Here is a 23622-nt window from a genome sequence, read left to right on the forward strand (position 1 = left end):
TTGGGGCTGAAGGTTTCTGCGGTTGAGGCTCGTTGCTGCTCGTACTTGGAGCCTGCGCCTGACGAGGAAGACGCTGCGTCTCGATCTTGTGCTTGAGCCTGCCCAAGGAATTGGCGATCTTGTCCGAATATTCCAAGACCTGCTCGAACTCTTCATCAGCGTCCTCATCTGTCAGGCACCGCTCGATCGCCGCGTCCACTTCTGACAGCTTGAGGCTGGTTGTTTCAAGGCGCTGCAGCATCGCCTTCAATGCGTCGACGGTCGGCTCGGCGCTGGCCGCAAGGCATTCGTCGATTTCTTTAACGATGCGGGTTACCTGTGATCGGATGGCCCGTCGTTTCTTTCGTTGAATCTCCATGTCGGTGCTTGAAGTGGAGTCGGTGGGGTCCGGTCGATGTGGTAATCCGTTCCCGGGTTTCGGCACCAAATTGTGTTGTAAGAGAATACTTCTCCTGTCGTTGCAGGTTTTTGAATTAACCCAGAAGAAGCACTTCGATATTTCGTTCGTTAAACTGTTTATTCACTTCTCGTTGGAGCCAATTCGAGCAGTCGCCGAAACGATGCTCGTCCGTGGGCCCCTCCGAGTCGTTCTCCTTGCTTTCCGCTTTCGCGGTCACCAAGAGCCCGGCCGCTCCCTCGCTTCCCCGAATTCCGCGAGCGGCCCCTCCCTCCAGTCGTGGTGTCCCGTTACTGCCAGAGGCGCCTCTTAATGGCTTTTCCTTTCCTGCGCCCGGCCGTTCTGTCGTCCCTCTGTGGTCTCTCTCCACGACTGGACGGAAGGTCCGCGCACAGTTCTAACAGTCGTAACAAGCAGAGCTACCGCTAAGACGCATTACTGCCGTAATGGTAACGCGAAGTTATCACCATGGACCCTACTGCTTCCCTGCTGTTACCGTTCAGTGCTGATATCGTGTAGCGCGAAACCTAAAAGTTTTTCGACACTGCTTTCGTTTTTTGGGACTCTAAACAACGACCTTAGTGGTTTGAGTATACAGTTTAAGTGAGTTACGAAAGCGATGCAGATTGAGGTTGTATTTTGTCTTCATGAAGACCGCCAATTGGTTTAAATTAATTCTGGGGCTCCTCCCCATACAGTGCGCCTCCCCAGAATAAGTGCTTCGGTGCATGAAACCCCCCAAATTTTACCTCCGAACCATCTGAGAGAGCGCTGCAGGTATCCGCGTACTTTTCTTGGGCTCTTGACGGGGAGCCTCTTGCGTAGCAGCGCCGTGGACATCGCGAGCAAGGGAGCTCCTCGAGGTTGGGGCACGCTTGCTAGACAGGGCATCTGTGCTTGTGAGAGCAAGTTTGTCTGGAGCAAGGGGAACGAGCAGCAACGAACCCTTATTGGGAGCATCCTCACGTAGACAGAGCACTATGTCAACGGATACATTAGCATAGCGAATGCAAGTAAATGGTACACGGTGCTTGGACTCGAGCGCAGTGACCACGCGATGCTTGTCGTCGCTGTCAATGGGACATACAAGGAGGGGGAGAGGGCAGATACGTTGTACACAGTTTTTCTATTACTTTGTTAATTTTCTCAGACCCGGTGCTGCATGGATACCCCACCCTAGTGTCACTAAAATGCTTTAGAGAGTCATTTAGTACTTATACCCCGCCCATGGCAGGTACGGCTTGCGTCCTTCTATTTATGTACGCACGAAAAAAAAATTAGGCACGTGCACGGCGGCACGGCGCCTTCACTTTGACGCCTCCGTCGGTTCGCGCTCACGAGCGTCCTGCACCTCTTCCCGGCCTCTGTTGTACTGCACAATTCATATATAGTTACGCACCCACCACTGGTCATGCCGCGGATGTCTACATGCGACTACGAGCCAAGCTGTGCCGGTATATGAATGCTATCGCATTGTGAAAGCACGCGCCCAGCCCTGGACGTCATCACCACTTACGTTTGAGCAGAACAGAATTGATTTCTGCCCCAGAGCCGAATTAAATGAATGAACCGTACCGGGCAGCGCCAGGTCCGGCTGGGAGTCGACGCTGCCGCCCGTGATGGACGGGTCCAGTGACACGCTTCCGCGATTCGGCGGAACGGGCGAACTTCTCTCCGCGATGTTACCACTGCTTCCGCCGCCTGCGGGGCGACCAGTCGGACTCAAACAGCTACCCGCGGAAGGAAATAATTAAGTATTACAGACGATGACCCCCAAGGGTTGTGCAACTACTTGCAGCAACAGCCGTTGACGTATGATTATCCCGGTGATGATTCTTCAAGGACAATATTGCACATGGGGCGTCTTACCGTCGCCGTAAGTCATATACACATCTCGGCAATTGTATTTGGATTTTAGTTTGACGGTAACAAAGGCTAAAAGAAAAAAAAAAAACTGCAGGGCCAAGTTGCATGAAGCCGACACGGCGGAGGGCCGGACGGCAAATTGTGCGGGAGGCTTCGCAGGCAAACAAAAATAATTCAGTGAATTGACAAAAATATTTCATAATAATTGACAATAAAATGGCTAGTGCACGTGTGCAGATGGGGCACAATGTTCTTGTCTCCCGTATAACCCCATCTGAGGTCAAAACAGGGGGAGGGGTGGGGGTTCTGACGACAGGTTGGGGCCGCATAATACTGCCCCGCGGCCGGCAGGTTTCCGACCCCTGCGCTAAGGGAAATGCGGAGAAAGCGAGACATAGGGGCGCGCTTGACACGTGCGGCATTGAGGACCCTGATTCTGCGAGCCAGTGATTTATACACACCCCCCTAACACCCCCCCAGAAGGACTTCGACACCCACCCAAAAAGATTCCACAACCACAAGCACCCTGCATACAACACCCCCCCAAAATCGAAGTTCTGCATAAACCCCTGCTGCGAGCCGCTACCATGTTCGCGCTTGCTGCAAGTTTTCCGGAGTCACCCCGTGTGTAAGAAAGCTGCCTCGGAGAAGTAGCAACGTGCCTGGGAACGGCCGGATCGCGGGCGCCCGGTCGCTGTCAGCGTGAATTCGGCGGCGGCAAACGCAGCGTGTCGCGAGTCGACTTGGCTCGGCGGGAAGACGCCGCTGCCGAGATATCCTCTCCCCCTCTCTCAGACTCCCCACAAACTTTGGAAAGAGCGTTGTGTGCAGACTTGGCAGTAATGAAACTACAGTAATTAAATTACTTTCTGCTGTAATGAGTAATGTAAGGAATTACTTCAGGCCAGTAATTTCATGAAAATTACTCATTACTTTCCCAATTACTTTTGACTGCGATATACCCTGTCCGCTTCTCTTACGGCATAAAAAGTTGACCTAGAAAATTTGACCAAGTAGAGTTCCAATGCCCAGAGAGTCTATGGGCATTGGAGCTCTACGAACGCGAAGGAAAGAACGCTTCGATGAGAGCTCTGCCTGCTTTCTGGCGCCTCTTCGTTCCCTTTTCATGCGTTTCAAAGTAATAGTAATGTAATGTCATTGCTTTCAGCCACCTGTAATTTCTAATGTAATTTAATTACATTTTAGAAAATTCTAGGAAAGTAATGTGTAATGAAATTTAATTACATTTTAGAAGTAATTTTGCCATATCTAGTTGTGTGTGTACTATGTTGGCGCCATGCGCAAAAGCAGGAGGAGTACTGTTTTTACCATTAGCGCTTTGGGCATAAATACGTGTGGCCCTGAGCGCAGAACCGCATTCGTTATAGAGCAGCGAATCAATGCTGTCGCTCTGCTCGAGTCCTGTACTGTAACCTCGTCCGTAGGGGCATTGTTCCTGTCTTGCTTCGGCTTATTTCTTGCCATGCAGTAAACCACTTTAGTTAGGCATCGGCCTCTTGTCGTCGTCACCAAGGCAGTAACTTTTGCTGGCCGCTCTTCACCACGCTTCCTCACATGACGGAGGCGACGGAGCCCGGTGCTGGGACGCCTTCCCGAATGTAGCAACCCGCACACATCGAGGCACCTTAGCCAAGGTCAGCTGTTACCTCCAGGCGGCGAGGAAGCGAAGCGCACAGCCGGATCGAACATTTAACGGCCCCGTGGTCTGTAACACGTGTTGCAAATGCCTGTTGTATGCCGCACACACGCCGTCGCGTAAGAACCGTTGTTTCTTACGAGGACAAACATCAAAAGAGAAATCCTAATTTCTGCTCTCCACCTCGAAAACCGGGCAACTTAATTTGAACCCCCGCCCACTCCGGCCTTGAGTTTGCGCACAAAGCCGCTCGAGGTTTTACCGACCGAGCGGACGGTACCTCCGATACGGACCCGGACTGGCTACAGTGACAGTTGTGGGGCCCAAGCCCCTTTAATGGGGGCGAGGAGGCGCTACGACGTCCTCCTCCTTGGTGGGGCGAGGGCGATCCTCGCGCGCCTCCCTCCTCTCCCTACCAGGCGACGGGGGATGCGCGCAGGAGACTCCCGGGAGAGACCGCCCTTGGGACGCGCAGCGATCGCACGGTACGTAAATGCCCTTCGGCCACTTTTGGCCGTTTCTTGCATTGGCCGTTGTTTCCCACTTCCGTGGGTCACGGCACCCACCGTGTCGATTAGCGCATGCCTCGATTTGCGTCAGTGCGTATATCTAGGATGCCCGGCGAGTCTCCGCGGGCATATTCCACTCATTGGTGGGTTGCCCCCGCGTCCGCGATGTGACGGCTTGCGCCGTCTAAGGTCAGCGGACGAGCGCCGATGCCGCCCGGTCGAGTCCAGTGGCTTGGAAATGTGTAGCGGCCACAGAGAGCCCCCTTCCCCTACGTCAGCGAGCGTTGCGGCCGGCCAACGCCGGCGGACGCTAACTGCTGCCCGACTACGGGCTGGGCACACGCTGACGGCTGTATGCCCCAGGGGATAGGTGCGTAGTGCAGCGTAGTGTTTGTATCGTGGTTGTCCACGTAATAAACCCCTGTACTATGAAATGTATCGCTTACATGTGAAGTGACTGACAACGTACACACGCGGCGAGAGTCGTGGCTCGCTCTCGAACCCGTTGTGGGCATGAGTCTCTCGGCAGGGCAGTTCGGTGCTGCGCGAGAGCAGTGAGAATAACGACGGCGCGTTATTCTATTACTCTATTCTGTTCCTTATTCCTTAAAGGCAAGTATTAAGGACAAGATAATGCCCACACAGTACAGGTCATTATTGTTTAGCCCAGGCCCGCTACCCACCCGCGCACCCATCCCTCAGTAAGCGACATTCGGTAGTCTCCTACAGACCCACTCGTATCGAAACCTACTGTTGTACAGCTATATTGCTAATCACCCGACTGTCATATAGTCCGGAACGAATGGACCTGGCGGACATGTCATGGCAATTTCCGTAGGCGATCACAAATGGCCTCACAATCACTAACAGCTGAGCAGTGGGAGACCGTGCTGCTCAGCTCCTGCCCGGAGATCAACTCGATGGCCGTCCAGCTGGCTGAGGACGCCGCCAGAGCCTAAGGGCTCACGGCCGAAGCATCACAGCTGCCACTCAATAAAGCGTATTCTCTCTATTTCTGCGCTGTTGTTGCAAACACTAAGCCTTCTATTTGAGTAAATTTACTCTAGCGCGAAGTTAGGTGAATAAGCTAGAACTGCCTTGCAGTAAATTTACTTCGTGACATATTGATTTTGCCGTATATACGGGCTGCGGCTGTGTGTTGTGGGATATGTGAGGGGTTCCTCGGGGACCTTGCCAGCACTCTGGGGTAGGCCCCCACGCTAGCTCCCGGCGTGTCAACCACGCGGGCTCCCATGCCTACGGCGGGCCCAGCGAGGTTCGCTGATACGAGAACACAGTACAGTAGTGCCGACGCACAGCCGTTTGTTTGGGGAATCCCAAAGCATGCGAGCACGAAGCTCGACGGCGTTCACGAATCACGCCGTCCGGTTCGTTACCGCGAACGAGAGGCAGGCACTCACGGCGCGCGACAAAGTTCCCACCCGAGATACATGTATCCGCCACCGGCGCGATGTTCCGCCGACCAGCCCCGACCGGGTCCCCGACGAGACTCTCTCGACTGATGATGATGATGATGATGATGATGATGATGAGACTATCCCCTTTGTATCGGGTGGGCACAACTTTGGCACCCTAGCCGTCGCTTCAAACTATATCTATAGGAAGGAGATTGCCGAATATAGGAATGCCGAGATACAGGAATGCCGAGAGGGGAGAAGGGAATGTCCATTCAGGACCCCCTTCACGGCGAGTTAGGCGCCCTCAGTGGGCGCACTATTGATAACAATGTAGCCTCCACAGTGCTGCAGCTAGCTTGTGGTATGAACTATACGTAAACAACGGAACAGACGGACTGCTAAAACTCTCTATTGGCTGGGTGTCGTTTGAAGTTAGAGAAGCTCAGAGTAAAATATGTTCTGAGGTAAGGTTGAGAGCTATGGATCAACGTAGGTGGACTGAAGTTTTTAGGTACCACTAATGAAAAGCGTGGGCACGTAGTGGTCGAAGGCTAAGCACGAAATATGAAAATAACAGTGGAGAATTAAAGACAGCCAAGCTAACCAAAAAAAAAGAAGCAAGGCAGTTAGAAACAAATAAATTGAGAGAAAAAAATGGAAGCTAAAAATTGGACACCAGAAAGGAAAATTTCCACAGTTCCAAGGGCAGTGCTTTGTTTTTTGAGGCTAGAGCAGGTTGCTTGAGAAGTAAGAGATTTGTGGGGAAGTATACAAAAAAATGACGGGGTATGCATGGTCAGAGGAAAAGAAACAAACAATGCGGCACGTAGTCCTGGAATGTGAGTGTATCCATCCAAATCTACATTAGGGATATATTCGGCTTCCCGGAGCCCAAGGTTTTGAGGGTGGCACAGAGGGAGTAAACTTTCAAGGCCTAAAATGTTGGCGGGAGAAGAGCAGAGAGGCAATTTGGAGACGCTCCGCTCCGGTACCGGGGGCCCGCTCAGCGCAATCGGAGCAGGCCAAGCGAGCCCCGCATGCACAATGGCGCTCCCGCTTGCTATTGGAGCGCAGCGGACCGCCAGAAACAGCCAAAACTTGCTTTGTCTAGGAGCACCTGTAACAGACAAAACTTATTTTAAGCCTGCCCTAATAGCAGCGATACAATTAAAGCAAGAGAAGAACATTATTAGGGGCGAAGCCCATTTGGGGCTCGGGCTGCCATCGTCTCCTGTCGTCGTCTCCTGTAGTTACTGTACTAAAACACCGGCAAACTCGTTTTCCAACGCCTCGCGCTTCAACGTAACGCGCACGAAAAGAACACACCGGGACACTCGTTTTCCAATGCTTCGTGCTTCAGACACGAGACTTTTACAGCAAAGCTGTATACCTTTACCGCCCTTAACATCTTCATCTCCGTGGGCAAAAAGGCCAAGGAGCCAAGAATGCACGCTCATACACTGCATGCTTCGCCTCTCCTCAGGTTTCACGTCAGTGAAGATGGCCCGGATTTTTTTTAAATGCGGAGCATTTCTTAGGCTCGCCTGGTCCTCCGTCGTTGATAGCGGCGCCGTCCACACGCTCACTGCGCACGCGCAACTCTCCTCCTTACACCCACAGCTCCGCGATACTACACTATAAAAAAAAGAAATAGTTAGCGGCGCCCGGTTTCGATCCCACGACTCTCTGGCCGCAACGGGAGGTACGCGGTGCTCTTCCCACTACGCTACAAATCCGGGACAGGAGCAAGTGCTACGAACGCGCCTTATGTCCTTGACTCATTCAAACTACGTCAAGAAGCTACTGATACAACGAAGGCACGCGAAGCTGAACGTCAACGGAAACGACGAACTGAAAACTTTAGAGGGGGATGCTGAATTTCCCGTGGGAAAGCTGTGGCGGGAAGCGCTACGCGCCTTGCAGCTCAACCAGTCCCATCCGCAGCGCCTCTGATGCTGATTGTGGCAGGATGCCCCTAGGGATTGGCCAACCAAAGAATCCATCACGAGATAGGTTCGCGTTCAACCACCGTCGTCATCTTCCCGTAGGGGAACCGCCGAAGAAGAAGAAGAACGAGAAGACAAAGCTGCGAAGATTGGGGCGTGTACATTGCTCTCAGCCGGTGCACCAATGTCAACACCTTTACCTCACCAAAGCTGACGGAGACTACCGATTCTACCACAGAGACAACATCGACAAGAACATGATGGACGAGTTTCGGCGCCTCGAGAACCACCGCCTACTCACCGTAACACAACAGCACTTGCGTGCCTTTGCCCCCGGTGTGGACCCGGACGCGGAATTCCCTCTGGCGCTAGTAAAAACCAGATCACTCAACATAACGGCAACTCAATGGCACCACACGGAACCGCCACGATGCTTCGCATCCTCATCAGGGTTCCCCACGGGAAGATGGTGTAATTTTTTTTGGTAAGCTGACATGTCATCATCCCGTTACAAAGGGGATACCATTAAAAATTATCATCGTCATAATCATCATCATCACCACCACCAGCAGCAGCAGCAGCAGCGGCAACGTTCTTTCTGCCATGCTTTCTGCCACCGCCGCCGCCACGCTCTCCGCTCTTCCCCGTGGCTCCTCTTTGGATGCCCAGGCGTTGCCTAGCAACGGAGGCGCGCACTCCTTTTCTTCGTAGGACTTGATTGCTGGCTAGTTGGTTCTTTGTATTCTATTCCTGGGGCGCGGCCCGTGCTTGGTGGCGTATCTTTCTTATCTTTCGGTCATATCTTTCGGTCCTGCCGACGGCACCTCGTATACCGCACCGAGTGGCGAAATAGCGCAGCGACTTCTCTGTCGGTACACGAGGTGTCGCGGCATGCATGTGCGGGCGACCACTCACGTGGGCGCGGCACCGCTTCCGCCGACGCCGACGCCGCCGCAGCAGCGTCCGCGTGCAGATCACGGCTGGAGGCTGCCTTCTCGGCCTTCGCCGACTGCTTGTCGCGACTGCGAAGTTTGCCGAGGCGCGTCTGGCGGCGTTTCCGACGACGACGACCTGCATCAGACAGGAGGTCATCGCACTCAATTGTGGAAGATAGAGTGGGAGCAAAATACATGGAGCATGCATGCAGGCGTAATGGCTCTTCAATCGAATTATCCTTTCCCGGTTCACATCATGCTCCACGTATTACTACAGAGCATGCATGGCGTTTCTTTAATCCTTACGATATACCCATAATCCTGCTCTCGTAGCTTTCAGTTGGCATTAGCAGCCGAGGTTGTGCAGTGAGATCCCTTAGCGATTCGCGGAGTAACAGATATCCGCGAAAAGAGGGGATAACACTGCCAGCAGAGCGCTTTGTCTGTCTCTCTAACGAGTAATAAACGCGTGCTGCTGTTTTTTTCTCCTTTTTTTGAAAAAATATGACTATTTGCCAAGCACCGCGAGAAATAACTGTTTTGTAGCGGTTGGGTCTTGCTTATTATTGTTGTTACCGGCCATTGCAGACGCAATGGGAGCGGCGTGAAGTGACTGCCTGCCGTTTCAAGCGTTTTCTGAATGAGAGTTACTGACCCTGCCATAAACATCACCATTTAAAGCGAAGCTGTGGTGTTCTCACTGATGGCCTCTGTAACGCGAAAACGCCGAAGTGAAAGAAAAAAAAACGCTTCTGGTGGGTGGAATCGAACCTGCGTCTTTCGCGTTATGAAGCTGGCGTCTATCCGAATGCACCATTCCGACATTTTTTTCTTCTTTATTGCCAATCTCGGACAGCAACAACACCAGGTATACCAGGTACAATGACAAATAAAAAATCACAGTAATGCCACCATGCCCCCCAGGGCCGGTGTTGTCATTTAAAATTCCCTAAGCGTAGTTAGGGGTTCAATTTTAGACAACCACTCTGGTGGAGAGTTCTTCGATCGCTCTCTGAACTTCAACAAACTGTGACACACTTTCCCTAAAATACTATCTTGTTGGTCGCGCGTCTACATCACAATGCAGCCAAGCCATGCGCGAACGCCAAATGCTGTGCAAACCCAACAACATTACACTCAAATGGCACACCGTCCTCTATATCAATGCACAAAAAACGAATGCCGTGTGGGCTAAGTGGAAAATCTTTCTGGAGTGACCGTTGGAGGACATCCCAAAGGAACATTGCGGCCCAGCAATGAAGAAAAACATGCTCCACAGTTTCAGGTTGTTGGCAAATAGGACAGTCGGTTCCCCATGGTACTGAGAGCCCCGTTTCTTGCATCCAAGTTGCGACGGAAAGTGTACCCGTGTGCAATTTAAAAAAGAAAGTTTTTGCCCCAGGTGACACTTTCATTCGCTTCACTCGTTTTAACACATCTTGTCCTGGACCATTGCTGTACAGAGCTCTATACAGTGGCACTGGCAAGACTACGTCTCATATAGATCGTTATTTATTTTTTTCCTTGTTACATTGGCCAGATATTGCATTAAAAAACGCGTTGCTATAAATCGGAATGCCAAAACAATTTCTTTAAAATATCCATGGACACCACCTGGCATGCAACTTGAAGAAACCACAAATTCTGGCAAAGCACGCATTAACCGAACTTGCATTACGGTGCGTAGAAAAGGGTCCTGTACATCGCGTAGAAACAAAAATCGGTTTACGAGTTGCCGTACAAACAGATGGGTCAGTCCTAATCCGCCGTCACGTATTCGCCGAAACAAATTCGTACTACTGCTCCTCTCCCACGTGGACCCCCACACAAAAACAGCAAATACGCGATGTAGCTTCTCGACATTCAAACACGAACAATGAAGCACTTGCATGACGAACCAAAGCTTTGCCACGAAGAAAATATTACAAGTCGTGGCTCTCGCGAACACTGACAGCCCAGTTGCTTCCACTTTTTCCGCTTTCTCTTTCAGTGTTTGCACATGCCCCCTCCAGTAGGGCTCACTGTCGCGGTAGTACTCCAGAGGGGTTCCCAAGTACTTTACTGGGGTGGTTACCCAAGTTACATTAGCAAAGATCGCTGGCGTTGACATCCATCCACCGTGCCAAAACCCCAGGCATTTTCCCAAATTTACCAGTCTCCCCGTGACCTCCCCAAATTGCTTCACTGTTTCCACGGCGAACATCACGCTTTCTTTGTTCGAGTAAACAACGGCAATGTCGTCAGCATAGGCGAGAAGTTTGACCTCCGCCTCCTGTAGTTTAAATCCGCTTACATTACCATTCTGAATGATGATCAGGCACAGTGCTTCAATGTATACACAAAACAATAAAGGTCTGAGGGGGCAGACCTGGCGCACCGAACGCTGCACCTCGATGACCGCTCCCAATTCCTTATTCACTATCAAGCGTGTAGTGCAGTTCCGGTACGCCATCGCCAGAACCAAGGTTGATGTGCTCTAAAACAAAAAAAAATAACAGAATCTTGTGGGAGACGCAGTCAAAGGCTTTCTCCGGGTCGAGCTGGAGAATCGCCACGCCCGAGCCCAATGCATCGCAACATTCCAGCACGCACCTGGCCTTGTGGATATTATGCAGAAATGCATTATTGTTGTGCGTCCCTTGGCCGGCGTGCGCAGCGCGTCTGATGATGATTGTGGCATGATGCCCCTAGGGATTGGCCAACCAAACAATCCATCACGAGAGAGAGAGAGAGAGAGAAATGAACTTTATTGAAAATGTCCTGCGGAGGTGGTTGGGGAACCACGCAGGGTCGCCCGCCACCCGACTTTGTTTATGGCGTCTTCGAGATGTTGCCTCCCCAGCCTACGCTGGACCAGCCCGCAGATGGCCGTTGGGGACGTGTCCTCGACCACCCGCAGGCTCAGTCTCTCGCGCTTGCCGGGAGAGAGCCACCTCGAGCCGCTGGACTGCCAGTAGCTGACTTGCTAGTTCGTGTGAATACACTGCTCTTTCTATGTCTTCTGGCAGCCGTCCAGGGAATGCTGCCGCTTCTGTGGGGTGTAGTTCACAGTTCCACAAGATGTGGGTCAGGGTCGCCTTAGAGTTTTTGCACACACTGCACACGTCGCTGCGGAACACTTCCGGGCACACGTGGCGCGCGAGCGCCGGAGTCAGCACTGATCGCGTCTGTATCTGCCTATAAAGCACTGCTTGTTCTCGCGTGAGTTTAGGGTGGGGTGGGGGCATGGTCCGACGACCGTACCTGTACCACCCCAGCACTTCTGCATACTCTTGTATGGGATCGTTTTCTTCGTCGTCTCGGTCGCCTGTGTCGGCGTTCACTGCACCACACCTTTCACAGTCTTCGCAGTCCGCCCCAGCCGTTGAGACGAGGGAGGTGGTGGTCGTCGCGCATCTGGTGAGAGTTCGCGCGGCGGCGTCCGCCGTCTCGTTACGGTTGGGGTAGCTGCTACTGCACCCGTTGCTGTCTGTGGTAGTGTGTGCCGGGAACCACCTTAGATGGGTGGTGGGCACTGCGTCGCGCACTGGTTTACGCACTTCACTGCACCGTATCACTTTCACTGCTTCGCTGCACACCGTGTTTGTTGCGTAGTTCTTGATGGCTGAGCGCGAGTCACTCAGGATTGTGGAGCATCGGGGATCCGTGAGTGCCAACGCTATGGCCATCTCTTCCGCCTGGCTTGCCGACGATGCTCGGACGCTGCAGGCGTTGCAGATTTCACCGGTGGTGGCCTTGACCACCACGGCCACGTAGGTGTCTTGTATATGTGGGTATTTTGCTGCGTCGACGAAGAGGGCCCCGCTGTCGGCAGCGTATGTGTCTGTAAGGGTCTTTGCTCGTGCTGCGCGTCTTCCCGGGTTGTTGGCCGGGTTGACGTTCCTGGGCATCGGTGAGACTTGGAGTCGTCGCCTGGCGCCTTCCGGTAGGGAGGGGGCTGCTTGTGTTTGCGGTGTTTCTGCCTCTGAGAAGCCCAGTCTGGTGAGTATGTTCCTCCCCGTCTTAGTCCTCCTGAGGCGTTCTTTTTGGGCTGTCCGCTGGGCCTCCGCAATTTCTTCTAGGGTGTTGTGGACGCCCAGCTCAAGTAGTTTGGCCGTGCTGGCGCAATTGAGGAGTCCCAGGGCAGCCTTGTAGGTCTTGCGTATCGCAGCGTTGATTTTGTCTCGTTCGTGGGCCTTCCAGCCGTGAAAGGCCCCGATGTAAGACACGTGGCTTGTTGCAAATGATTGGACCAGCCGGAGGAGACTTGCCTCTTTCATGCCTCGATGCCGGTTGGCCACGCGCTTGATGAGGCGTGTAGCCGCCCCCAGTTTGGTCACCAGTCTGTCGACTGTGGTTCCGTTACCTCTGCTTGCTTCGAGGAACATTCCGAGCACTCGGAGCATCGTGACTCTTGGGATGACGGTGCCATCGCTTGTGTGTATTGTGATCTTTTCTGCGCCTTGGGCGGCTTGTTTCCGGTATCTTCCCGGTGGTGGGATGATGAGGAGTTGTGACTTCTGTGGTGAACATTTAAGGCCCGTGTCTGCAAGGTGGCTTTCAATGGTGTTGATGGCGGCTTGTAGCGTTTCTTCTATGTGGCCGTCGCTGCCCCCGGAGACCCACAGCGTGATGTCGTCCGCATATATAGTGTAGCGGACTTGCGGGACCTCCGAGAGCAGGCGGTTGGCCACTCCAATCATGACCAAATTGAAGAGTAATGGCGATATTACTGAGCCTTGTGGAGTTCCTATGCTGCCCAGCGCTCGTTCTTGGAGTTGCAGGTTTCCCGCCTGGATCTTGACGGTTCGACTGGACAGGAAGTCCCGGATGTAGTTGTAGGTGCGTTGGCCCATTCCTAACCGAGAGACCTGCTTCAAGATGGCCGAGTGGTTCACCTTGTCGAAGGCGCTCTGGAGGTCGAGGCCGAGCACTGCTCTGTTGTCTCTGGTGGGGACTGTCGTGTCGAGGACTTCGTGTTGTAGTAACAGCATAGCATCTTGGGTACTGAGCTTCTCCCGGAACCCTAGCATGGTGTCCGGATAGAGGCCTTCTCGCTCGAGGTAACGTTGCCACCTGTTTCGTAGTACGTGCTCGAGCACCTTTCCCACGCATGACGTTAGTGAAATTGGGCGGAGGTGGTCTATGCTGGGGGGTTTGCCGGGTTTGGGTATGAGCACCGTGCGGGCCGTTTTCCACTGCGACGGTAGCTTGCCAGTTTGCCAGCAGCGGTTGTAGTATTTCGTTAGGGCCGTGATGGCCCCATCGTTCAGATTTCGTAAGGCTTTGTTGGAGATCTGGTCGGGACCGGCTGCGGACTTACAGTTGAGTTCCTGTAGCACGGCCCGGACTTCCCACTCCTCGATGTCTTTATCCAGGTTTGGATTGTCGGTTCCTTGGTAATCTTCGTGCTGTTCTGCAGGGGTACTGGGCAGATATTTTGCATTGATGCGCTTGCCTGTCTCTTCTTCTCCCAACTCCTTTAGTGCTGCGTGCATGGTTTGGGAGAGCCTGTGTTGTTGGCAACCCCTCGTCGATGTCTCGTCCAGGAGGTGGCGGAGGAGCTTCCATGTCTGGCCCTTGTGTAGTTGACCGTCGGCGGCGCTGCACATGGCGTACCACTGTTGGGTACACAGTTCTTGACTGTACTTTTCGATGGCTCGTCCTATCTCGGCCACTTTCTTTCGGAGCTTGCGGTTATGTCTCTGTCGTTTCCATCGGCGTTGTAGCGATTTGCGAGCTTCGATCATGTGGGCTAATTTGCTGTCGACTTGGATGATGTCCTCGTCGGTGTCGATTTCGGTGGTGGCTTCAGTCGCCGCTTGCTTGACGGCTGACGTCCACTCTTCGATGTCTGTGATGTCTTGCAGTTGATGGGAATCTTCTAGGGTCTTGCGGAATTGTGTCCAGTTGGTGAGTTTGTGCTGGCGGCGTGGTGCGGTTGTATGGTGTACACTTGTTGGGATTACGACTTCCAGGATGTAGTGGTCGCTTCCCAGGTTGCAGCCCGTATTGGTCCACGTGACGTCTCCCTTAGTCTTGGTTGACAGTCGGATGAATGTCAAGTCCGGGTTCGTGTCTTTTGTCGTGTCTTTTGTCGTAGAGATAGCTTCGCGTTCAACCACCATCGTCATCTTCCCGTAAGGGAACCGCTGAAGAAGAAGAAGGTGAAGAAGACAAAGCTGCGAAGAGGAGGGCTGCGTGAGTTTTGGCTACCGTTATCCTCCTCGGCCGGCGCATCTTCCCGATCTGAACCCGGTCGAAGAGCGGCTCATCGCGCCTCGACTCCCCTTCATGAGCATCAGGCGGCTGACTCGAGGCAACGGGCAGTTTGGAATCAAGGGACAGGCGGTGAACGTGCCCATCGACGTATCGAAGGCTGTGCGGTGCCTTCCTCGCATGGTACCCGAGGACGTTGCGTTCGACGTTCGCATTTTTGCATCCTCACAATCCCCCTCGGGGAGGTGCGGGGGAATTTTTTTAGTAAATATGTTACGACCCCTGATGCCACACGTCTGATGTGGACCTGCAATTTTCTGGATTACCATTTGTAACCTTTTCCTCGGAACCTTCATAAAAATTTTGTAATCAACGTTTGTTAGCGAGATTGGTCGGCATGCTTTAACATCCCGTAATTTTTGCTTGTTGTCTGTTTTCGGAATTAGTATTGTGTGGGAGGTAGAAAAAGATGGAGGAAGCGCTTCAATTTCGTAGGCTTGATTGTACATGTCGGCAAGAACAGGAGATATCAAAGATTTCAGATGTTTATAGAACGCCGCCTAAGCCCGTCAGGAACCGGTGACTTGCCCGGATTCAGGTTTTCGATGGCACCCTTAACTTTCTCGGCCGAGAAGGGTTGTTCAAGCCATTCCTTTGTTTCATCATCCAAGCGTGGCAACGCACCGATAAAATATCGCTTGAATTTTAGATGCGACTGCATCTCATTCACTCGCCTTGTCCCTCCATACGACGTTGTTGTTGTCCGTCCACACCCCTCCCCCATTCTCCTCGCCTCATTCGCTGCACTTTCCGCCGCTCACCCCCTCTCCTCTCCGATAGCGAACACACTCGCGAGGGGCATTGGATTGGATTCGATTGGATTGGCCTGGCTTGGCTTGGATTGGATTATCTATAGTGCTATAGTGCCTAGAATAGTATATTCTTACTATTCTAGGCTATTCTAGAACCGCCACGCGGTTCTATAAACCTTCAAGTCGGCCGCCTCGATTCACGCGCGTCTCCGCCGTACTACAGCGCTGGCATCGAGGAACCAGGCCTGTAGCAGTGGAACGCGGTAAATTCAAGTCGCCTTGAGCAAACCTTTAGTATGTTTACCTTGGGATGAGCGCGACGGAACAGGAACAGCATGAGATGTGAGGGGGGAATTTCCTTGCAAATGTCTACAAAGTCTATCGTGTTTTGACGACATTTGCAACGAAAGGAGCAGATACGCGGCCAATTTTTTCGTTCTCCCGTGCAATCAACTTAATTTTGTAGGTTCGCTCGCAATAGGTTTTCTTTTCTTTTTTCTCATATTTTATAAAGCTATACCTTTTTATGGCTTTTATTTTAACGTCTTGCTTATACATCTCCCACTTCTCCCCGATTTTACCGTTATGGCATTCAGCTATTTCCGTAATTTTTTCTACTACAAAACCCATGAACATTTCGTCTTGTAACAGCTTTTTATTCAGTTTCCACAGATCCCACGAGAAAGGTGTGTTCTGTTTTTCCCTACCCAGTCTGCATTTAACCAAACAGAGGTCCGAGAAAGAAATCGGCTGCACGTCATAGCCATGACATTATTGTATTAAATTTAGCGAAAAATAAAGCCCATCTAGCCGTGCGTGGCTGCACCCCTGAAAATGTGTGAATCTCACGTCTCTCGTACCCTCAAGGCATTCAACGACATCAATCAAGCCGAATTCGTCTACTATCTCAGCCAGCAAACTAGTGATAACGTCTCTGTAGGTGGTTTCCTTTGTTTTATCGCGGCTCGAATGTACACAGTTAAAATCCCCCAATGACATAAGCCGCCTTTCGGTGTTCGAGTGTTGCTTGAGGCTATCAAAAAAATCTGACCTGGCCTCCAATGCATTTGGCGCGTACATACAAATAATTCTGTACTCGACAGAGTTGCACTGGCAATCGCACACAAGGCGGCCAGAAAGACATGCAGTACTAACCGCTTGCATTTCCAGGCCCGGCAACTTCTTTACGAACAACACACAACCCGCCGACGTCCCCACAGCGTGACTTACAGAAGCGTAGTAACTCGACGTGAAACGGCGCACCATGCCCTCGGTCCCTTCCTCCGCGTCCACCCTCGTCTCCTGAACTGCTAGTACATCGATGTCCTGATCTATTAAAAGGCGATATACCTGGCTTTGTTTTCTCTTTGCAGCCAGACCCCGGACGTTTAATGTTGCTACATTTAGAGTCCCTTCCATTTCGCCTCCCTTTAAATATTAGAGACCGCGGCCATGGTGCTCACCCTTTCGCGTCCGCGTTTCGCTAGACGCAACCCTCCTCCGCCGTGGAGACAGGGGGTGGCTGCTGGCCTGCTGCGTCGACGGCGTTCCTGGGCGTCCGCGTCTGGTCACGACGTTGGGACGCGGCTTCACAAAGGAAGAGCGTCGCCCCGGGTTTGTTTTCAGCGGCGGCTCCTCGCTGCTGGCCGTGGCCCCATCTTCCTCTCCCTCGTTCGTCTTGTCAAGGCCGCGTTTGGCGTTGTTCCCAGCGCTTGCTTGCCCGCCCGCCTCCATCGTCTCATCCGCGCTTGGTTCGGGCTCGAGTTCAGTGGGCTGTTGGTTCTTTAAGCCGTCCGCTGGAATCACAGTAACACACGCTGCCGCCTTGTTCTGGTTCTTTGGCTCCGCGTCTTGGGAGTTGGGACGGACTTGAAACACTTGGGGTCGCCTCCACCTTTTCTGGGTTTCCCGTGCCTTGTGCTGCTGCTTCCACCTCGGCCACGACCATCAAGTGCTCTGAAATCTCTTCTCTACCCGCAGGCCCCGTCACGTTGGCGTAAGTGCGGACGCAACCCGCGTCTGCATGGCCGAAGCGACGGCATTTCGAGCAGCGAGGCACCTTGCAGTCACGGCGAACGTGACCGGTCCCGCAAACATTGCATGGGCCTGCCTGGCGCCACCAAGAGGGCCAACTCGCCTGCGACCCTGATTTGATGCGGAAAATCTTCCACCGTCAACCCGGCCTTGAGCTTCAGCGTTACCGCCCGCGTCGTGGACCCCTTGTCCTGCACTCCATGGACGCGCCATCAATGACCTTGCCATAAGAAGGGCGGTACGCACGTCCTCGTCTTCAACGCCAACGCCGTGCAGCAGCCAGTGAAGCTTAAGCCTCACCTGCTGGTCCTGCGGATCCACGACGAGGCACCGGCGTCCCTTCACTTCCTGCTCGCCGGCCGCCATGGCCTCGGCACTTTTGAAGGTCACCGCCCACACGTGGTTGATCTGGTACGCCCCCAACGCTGTCACGTCGGAGAGCATACCAACACGTGCGAGCATGTCTCTGAAGTCCTCGACGCGGAACGGTCTGGCTTTCACGTCCCCGTGAAGAAACACCGCATTCAACCCGATACCTCCTGTCGGCAGTTGGGGCAAAATAACATGGTACTCGTCATCGCCGTTCGGCCAGACTGGGCCGCGAACGCCGCTCCAAGGGAGCTCATGATTCCGACTTGGTCGAAGCGTTTGGAAAACTTAGACGACAACCAAAGAATCGGCCACGAGAAAGCTTCGCGTTCGACCGTCGTCTTCGTTTGACGGAGGGGCCCTTGACCGGGCAACCTTTGTGGTGATTCCCCCTCTCTTTATTGCCGTGGTATGCCGTGGGCATATACACTTTTTTCTTTGTGAGAATCACAATTTGTAGCAGTCAGATACGGCAATCAATAAATTGGCGACCGAATGCTAAGCGAAAAGAGATAAATTAAACAGCATACGTTTCTTCTCCTGGCTTACGCGCAAGAAAAAATTTGCATGCTTCTCAATATAATGGGCAATCCCGCTACAATTGCAGTTTATCTCGGTTTGTAGCAAATGGCAAGGCGCAATGTTCTTTTTGGCAACGACAACAGACTTACCTTCGTCGGTCTCCCGCTCTTCTTGCTGTATGCGTTCGGTGAGAGTAGAAAGTATTATAACGCTGCGTAAGCGCAGGGCGCGCTCATCACAACAAATAAAAGATCGTGCACAGAGCGCATGCTATGCAACAAACATTATATGAACGCACTTTCAAAGCAACAAGAAAGAACGCGCATTTCAGGTAAGCATTTCGACAACAAATGAATACGACGCCCTGGAAGAATAATCATGCATCAATCGCAAGCGTCAAGACTATAAGCCATTGCGGCCGAAATGGACCTGTCTGTCCAGTACTTTGTAAATTACAGTAGTAACATTTATTCGTCTTCGTTGCACATGCATGCGTTAGCAGACATTTTCCTGAGCGAGCCAATGGCCAAATTTCTTGCGGCGCTCGGTGCAGTTGTTTATAGCGCCTTCGGCCACTCCGCGCTTGTCGAGTCGAAAGCGCGCGGAGTGCTGTAATATATACGAAATTGTACTATTTGTGACTCGTCAAAGTGGCCGAGTTTTCGTTATAAAAAAACTGCGATTGATTCCTCTGTCATAGAATTAGAAACACGAAAGTGAAATTTGCAGCGAATTCTGCAGTTGAGCATGATTTGCGGGTCGGCGGATGTCTTGCGGGCGTGCTTGGCGAGCGACGTCCTACTGGCGCGTCGCTTCGGCAAAGGTGTACTGGTGTCATTTCCGTAACGGATGTGACGTCAGTGAAATCTTGGTGAATACCGGCATAGAACACTTTCGTGTTAAAATACAAAACCCGAAAACGAACAACCCAAAGTATAACGTACTGTTTAGTCCTAAAGGTTGCTTCCCCGCAAGAAGACCCTGTCTGCAGGGGTGCACCCTTTACAGGCCGCTTAATTGCACTGGCGTCACTTCCGTGACGGATATAACGTCAGCGATTAGTCTTCGCGTATCCGGGGATAAAACACGTCCGTGTTAAAAAAAAAAAAAAACGAGCAAGATGCGGAACCCCACGAAGGAAATACCAGATTAAAAGGTAGAGCCAACCGATTTTTAGAATAACTTGATGTTGGGCGAGTTGGCGCATCTTTGGGGAACAAACGCGGGCTTTGCGCGTACATAAGGCAACACACACAGGAAGGACGGGGCGAGGGCTCGTCCCGCCCTTTCTGTATGTGTTGCCTTTTTCGCGCAAAGCCCGCGTTTGTTCCCCGGCCTATTTTTGTGCTCTCTGTCCCAAATGAAACGGCATCGCTGAAGACCCCTTGAACCGAAACGGTTTATAGTCCGTTCCATTTGGCCAAGGGGAAACGTACCCTCGCACTCAGCGGATCGTGGCGCGCGGGCCCCTTCCCCCCCCCCCCTCTGGAGTGTGCGCGCCAATCACGCGGGCGGGTTTGCCACTTATTTGGCAATTATTTTAATGAAATGTTGCTAATAAATGAGCCAGACTGGCAGCTTGTGAGTTGCGCACTTCAAAGCACACAAGCTTTTTTTGCAATTTTGTATTGCTAAACTCTTTCTGCACTATAGTGGCAGAAAATTGGGCATAATGTAGTGGTCTCGGTGTCTGGGACTACAGATTTCTTTGCCACAGGCTGACGTCACAATGAGGCAGGGAGGAGTATGAGGAGTAAACGAGAGTTTCCTCTAGTCCGAGATACCTTGGCCCGCGCTGGCCAAACGGTGGCGTCTACAGAGATGTTATTAATCGCACTCACATTGGACTCGAGGCAATACTTTGCGTTCGGTGAGGTAGAGTTCGTAACGTGCAACACAGTCATGCGCTTAGCACGGACAAGTACCGCCATACAGCGGACCCTACGTAACGAGTGACGGCGCACTCACACTGTTGCCTGCATGCGCGCCTCGCCAGTGAATACAAGCAATATATATCTTGACGATTAGCGTGTGCCGCTGCCGTCACGCTTTTATATATTTGTTTCTTTGTTTTTTCTTTTTTTTTTGTAGCGTTGCGACTTGTGTTTTCGGAGCTTTATAATCGCTGTCACTATGAAATAAAGCACAGTTGTTAGTGCGCCTCCGTCCTATCAAAATCCGTTTTTTTCTGAAGTTGTGCTTGGTGCTTAAACCAAGTTCATTGAAAATGCCACGTTTTGATTTGCAATATCTCCACTAATACTCATCACTTTGACAAAATTTTTGAAGGAGGCGATTGCTAGAACATTGAAGCGTTTGAAAATGTGAACACCCGCCATGTGTCGGCAAGACCACCTCTTTCAGGGCCCCTTCGAACGCAGTTCCACCGGGTGTAAAATGTGCTGAAACAGCGGAGCTGTGCTTCTAGAGTTGTGTAGACTCGAACTTCAACGGGCGCTCGCCCAAGAACGTCAGAGCCGTTGGAACCCAAATTCTACAGTTAGGAGGAGAAGCGGCAGTTAAACGCCACTGGCGGGAAGCTCCCTCCCCGAGCGGGAAGGAGAGGAACTCGCCCCAGAGAGATGCCTGCGCCCTCTATGGGTGGGTCTGCGAACCGGTTCCTGGGAATGCACCGGCGTGTCTGGGAACAGCTGATCCTACCTCTGCGTGACGCATGACATTCAGCAGACCTACGAAGAATCTCGACCTACAACAACAACTCCGCTGTTAAAACTTGTTCCCAGCTAATTAATAACAAATGCAGTACAAAAATAAAGTATTGTAAATTCAAGGCGTAGCAGCGAATTCGAAAACGCGCCCTAGGAAGAATCTCGCGCTATTAGCTTCGACCCATTTTTTTTCTAGAGTTCCACGAGAAGCAAGAAAATTAACGACTCACATCGAGGCCGAGGGGAGTAAAGAAGTCCATGGTAGGTATACCGAGGTGTTTTGTCCTGTTCGCCCTCGGGAGCAGCTATCGCTCATTAAATTATGGCGATGGCGATCTGGATGCTGGCGCCTTGCCCTCGAAGATTTTGGCGCGAAGCCGCCCGACAGGGAATTGACCACGGAGGGCTCACCAGATGCATAACACTGAACAGTACTCTGTTGCAATGTAAGTGTATACGTATACGAGCTTGTCATGGGCCACAAAGGCGGAACAACAGGATTACTAAGCTTGAGGGGCTATAATTATGCCCGGTTGCTTTTCTTTACAAAACAAAAAAGAAACGAAACAAAGTTCCCTTCGTATGGCTTAAACAACGCAGATGCGATCTACTCCACCAGTCGCATAAAAGCGCCCTAAATAAACAAGGACAGTGCGCTAGCTGGCCACGACACGCTATCACCGGCCGGGCGGGCCTTCTGTGGCCCTGAAACGCCGATATGAGCGGCCCTCAAACCTACCATGGTACTGGCTTCGCAGCCAGGGATCCTATCATTGGCTGCAATGACATGCCGCACAACCCCGGGAAACGCAGCCGGTGAGCCTCAGCTGTCTGCGTTCTTCCAGTGACCTTGGCGAGCGCATACCACGCAAGCACGTTTGGAGGCTGTGAGCCCATAGCACTTAGAATTTCCTTGCACTCACTTCGAGCCAAAACCGGCATGCGTCGACATGCCGACGACGAAGAAGGCCTTGAACGTGTCCAAGCAAAGTCAGGATTTCTACGATACGACTCAGCTCGAAGCAATGGCGTTGCTCGAAGCTTGAGGCTCTCCATTCAGACAAGCGCATCGCAAAAGTGCCGCTTGCTGGTCCCGTAGATATTATACCGCAGTCTTTTATGTTCCATGTGCATTAAAACCACGTGGAAGTCACAGTGTCCCAGGTTGCGTACGCAAGCTGCGCAAGCCTCATTGGTATGAGCAGTTCTGCTTTTTGCGGCCTTGTGCGCCCGCTCCCTCGGTACGGATAAATTTTTTAGGTGGATGTCAAACTTTCCTTCATATGTTTTTTTTTTTTAATTCCCGGTGCATGTGGGACGTCACAGACAAATATGATTGGCTATACTGCCCCAAAAATGTCGGTCTTTCGGATTATCTCTATGCTTTCGGAGAACTTGTGCACAAAATATCCTGGTCCTGCAGTCCCTCCCGCACCCACCCGTCACCCGTTTCCTTCATACAAATGTCGCGGTAGCAGGCGCACGTCGTTCCCGTGACTAAGCATGGCCAAAGAACCCCCTTTTCTTTACTTTTTTTCATTTTCGTTACTCCCTCACTGGCAGCCATGTGCTCGCAACGTGGTCAGCCTTAACGAATTGCTCCTTTCCTGAGAAACCCTTTTTGTGTGCACGTGCGAACCCACCACGAGCTGCCGGAATTGATTGATTGATTGATTGAATAAACTTTATTCAGTACAGCAAGCGCGATGTACGTTAGGGCGCCCGCCCGGTGAGAGGCGCCCTCAGTCCAGGGTGCCTTGGAGGAGACCCGCAGAGGGGTCGGAGCTGGCTAGCAACTCCACCCACTGCTGTGTGGTAATGCTGGGGAGTGGCGTTTGGGTAGGGGTGTTCTAGCATTCTACGGTAATGTGGTAAAGAGTTTCCATGTTTGGACAAAACTGACATGAACATGCCGAAACAGAAAAAATAAAAACGTGCAGCGCTAGACAGCATAGCCGATCCCCAAGCAGAGAGCTGAGGGGCGCCCTTTTGCATCCCTTTTGTTTATTTGTCGGAGGCGCCTGCCAAGAACTATAGTGTCTAGAATATTCTAGGCACTATAGAAGAACTAAGAAACTCTACGCCAAGAATGGCGCACATGAAGGAAGGAAGGAAGATGGCTACTGGAAAAATGTCCATTCCATACATTTCATAGAGTGTTCATTTCCTTTTCTGGGCTTTACAAATAAGGTAATAATAGGCGTGTCGCTAAATAGTGAGATAAAAACAGAGATGTTCTTAATAAATAAAAAAATACTGTAAAAATTTAAAAATATCCTTTCACTTCATA

General features: G+C 52.0%; 1 protein-coding gene across 1 annotated transcript in view; it reads right to left on the reverse strand.

Annotated features, from left to right (window-relative positions):
* The window catches only part of LOC144152498 (uncharacterized), a 36249-nt gene extending 18033 nt beyond the window's left edge, over positions 1-18216 (reverse strand). Inside the window, exons 1-7 of the mRNA XM_077683775.1 lie at positions 18019-18216; positions 17876-17963; positions 17653-17757; positions 16894-17196; positions 8709-8864; positions 1973-2098; positions 1187-1312 (exon numbers count right to left, since the gene is read on the reverse strand). Coding sequence (XP_077539901.1) covers positions 1187-1312; positions 1973-2098; positions 8709-8864; positions 16894-17196; positions 17653-17757; positions 17876-17963; positions 18019-18216 — 1102 coding nt within the window. The remainder of the gene's footprint in view (positions 1-1186; positions 1313-1972; positions 2099-8708; positions 8865-16893; positions 17197-17652; positions 17758-17875; positions 17964-18018) is intronic.
* Positions 18217-23622: the final 5406 nt, after the last annotated feature.

This window comes from Haemaphysalis longicornis, unplaced genomic scaffold, assembly GCF_048455015.1.
Source record: "Haemaphysalis longicornis isolate Haplotype H1 unplaced genomic scaffold, Haemaphysalis longicornis Haplotype H1 scaffold_9, whole genome shotgun sequence".
Lineage (NCBI taxonomy): Eukaryota > Metazoa > Arthropoda > Arachnida > Ixodida > Ixodidae > Haemaphysalis > Haemaphysalis longicornis.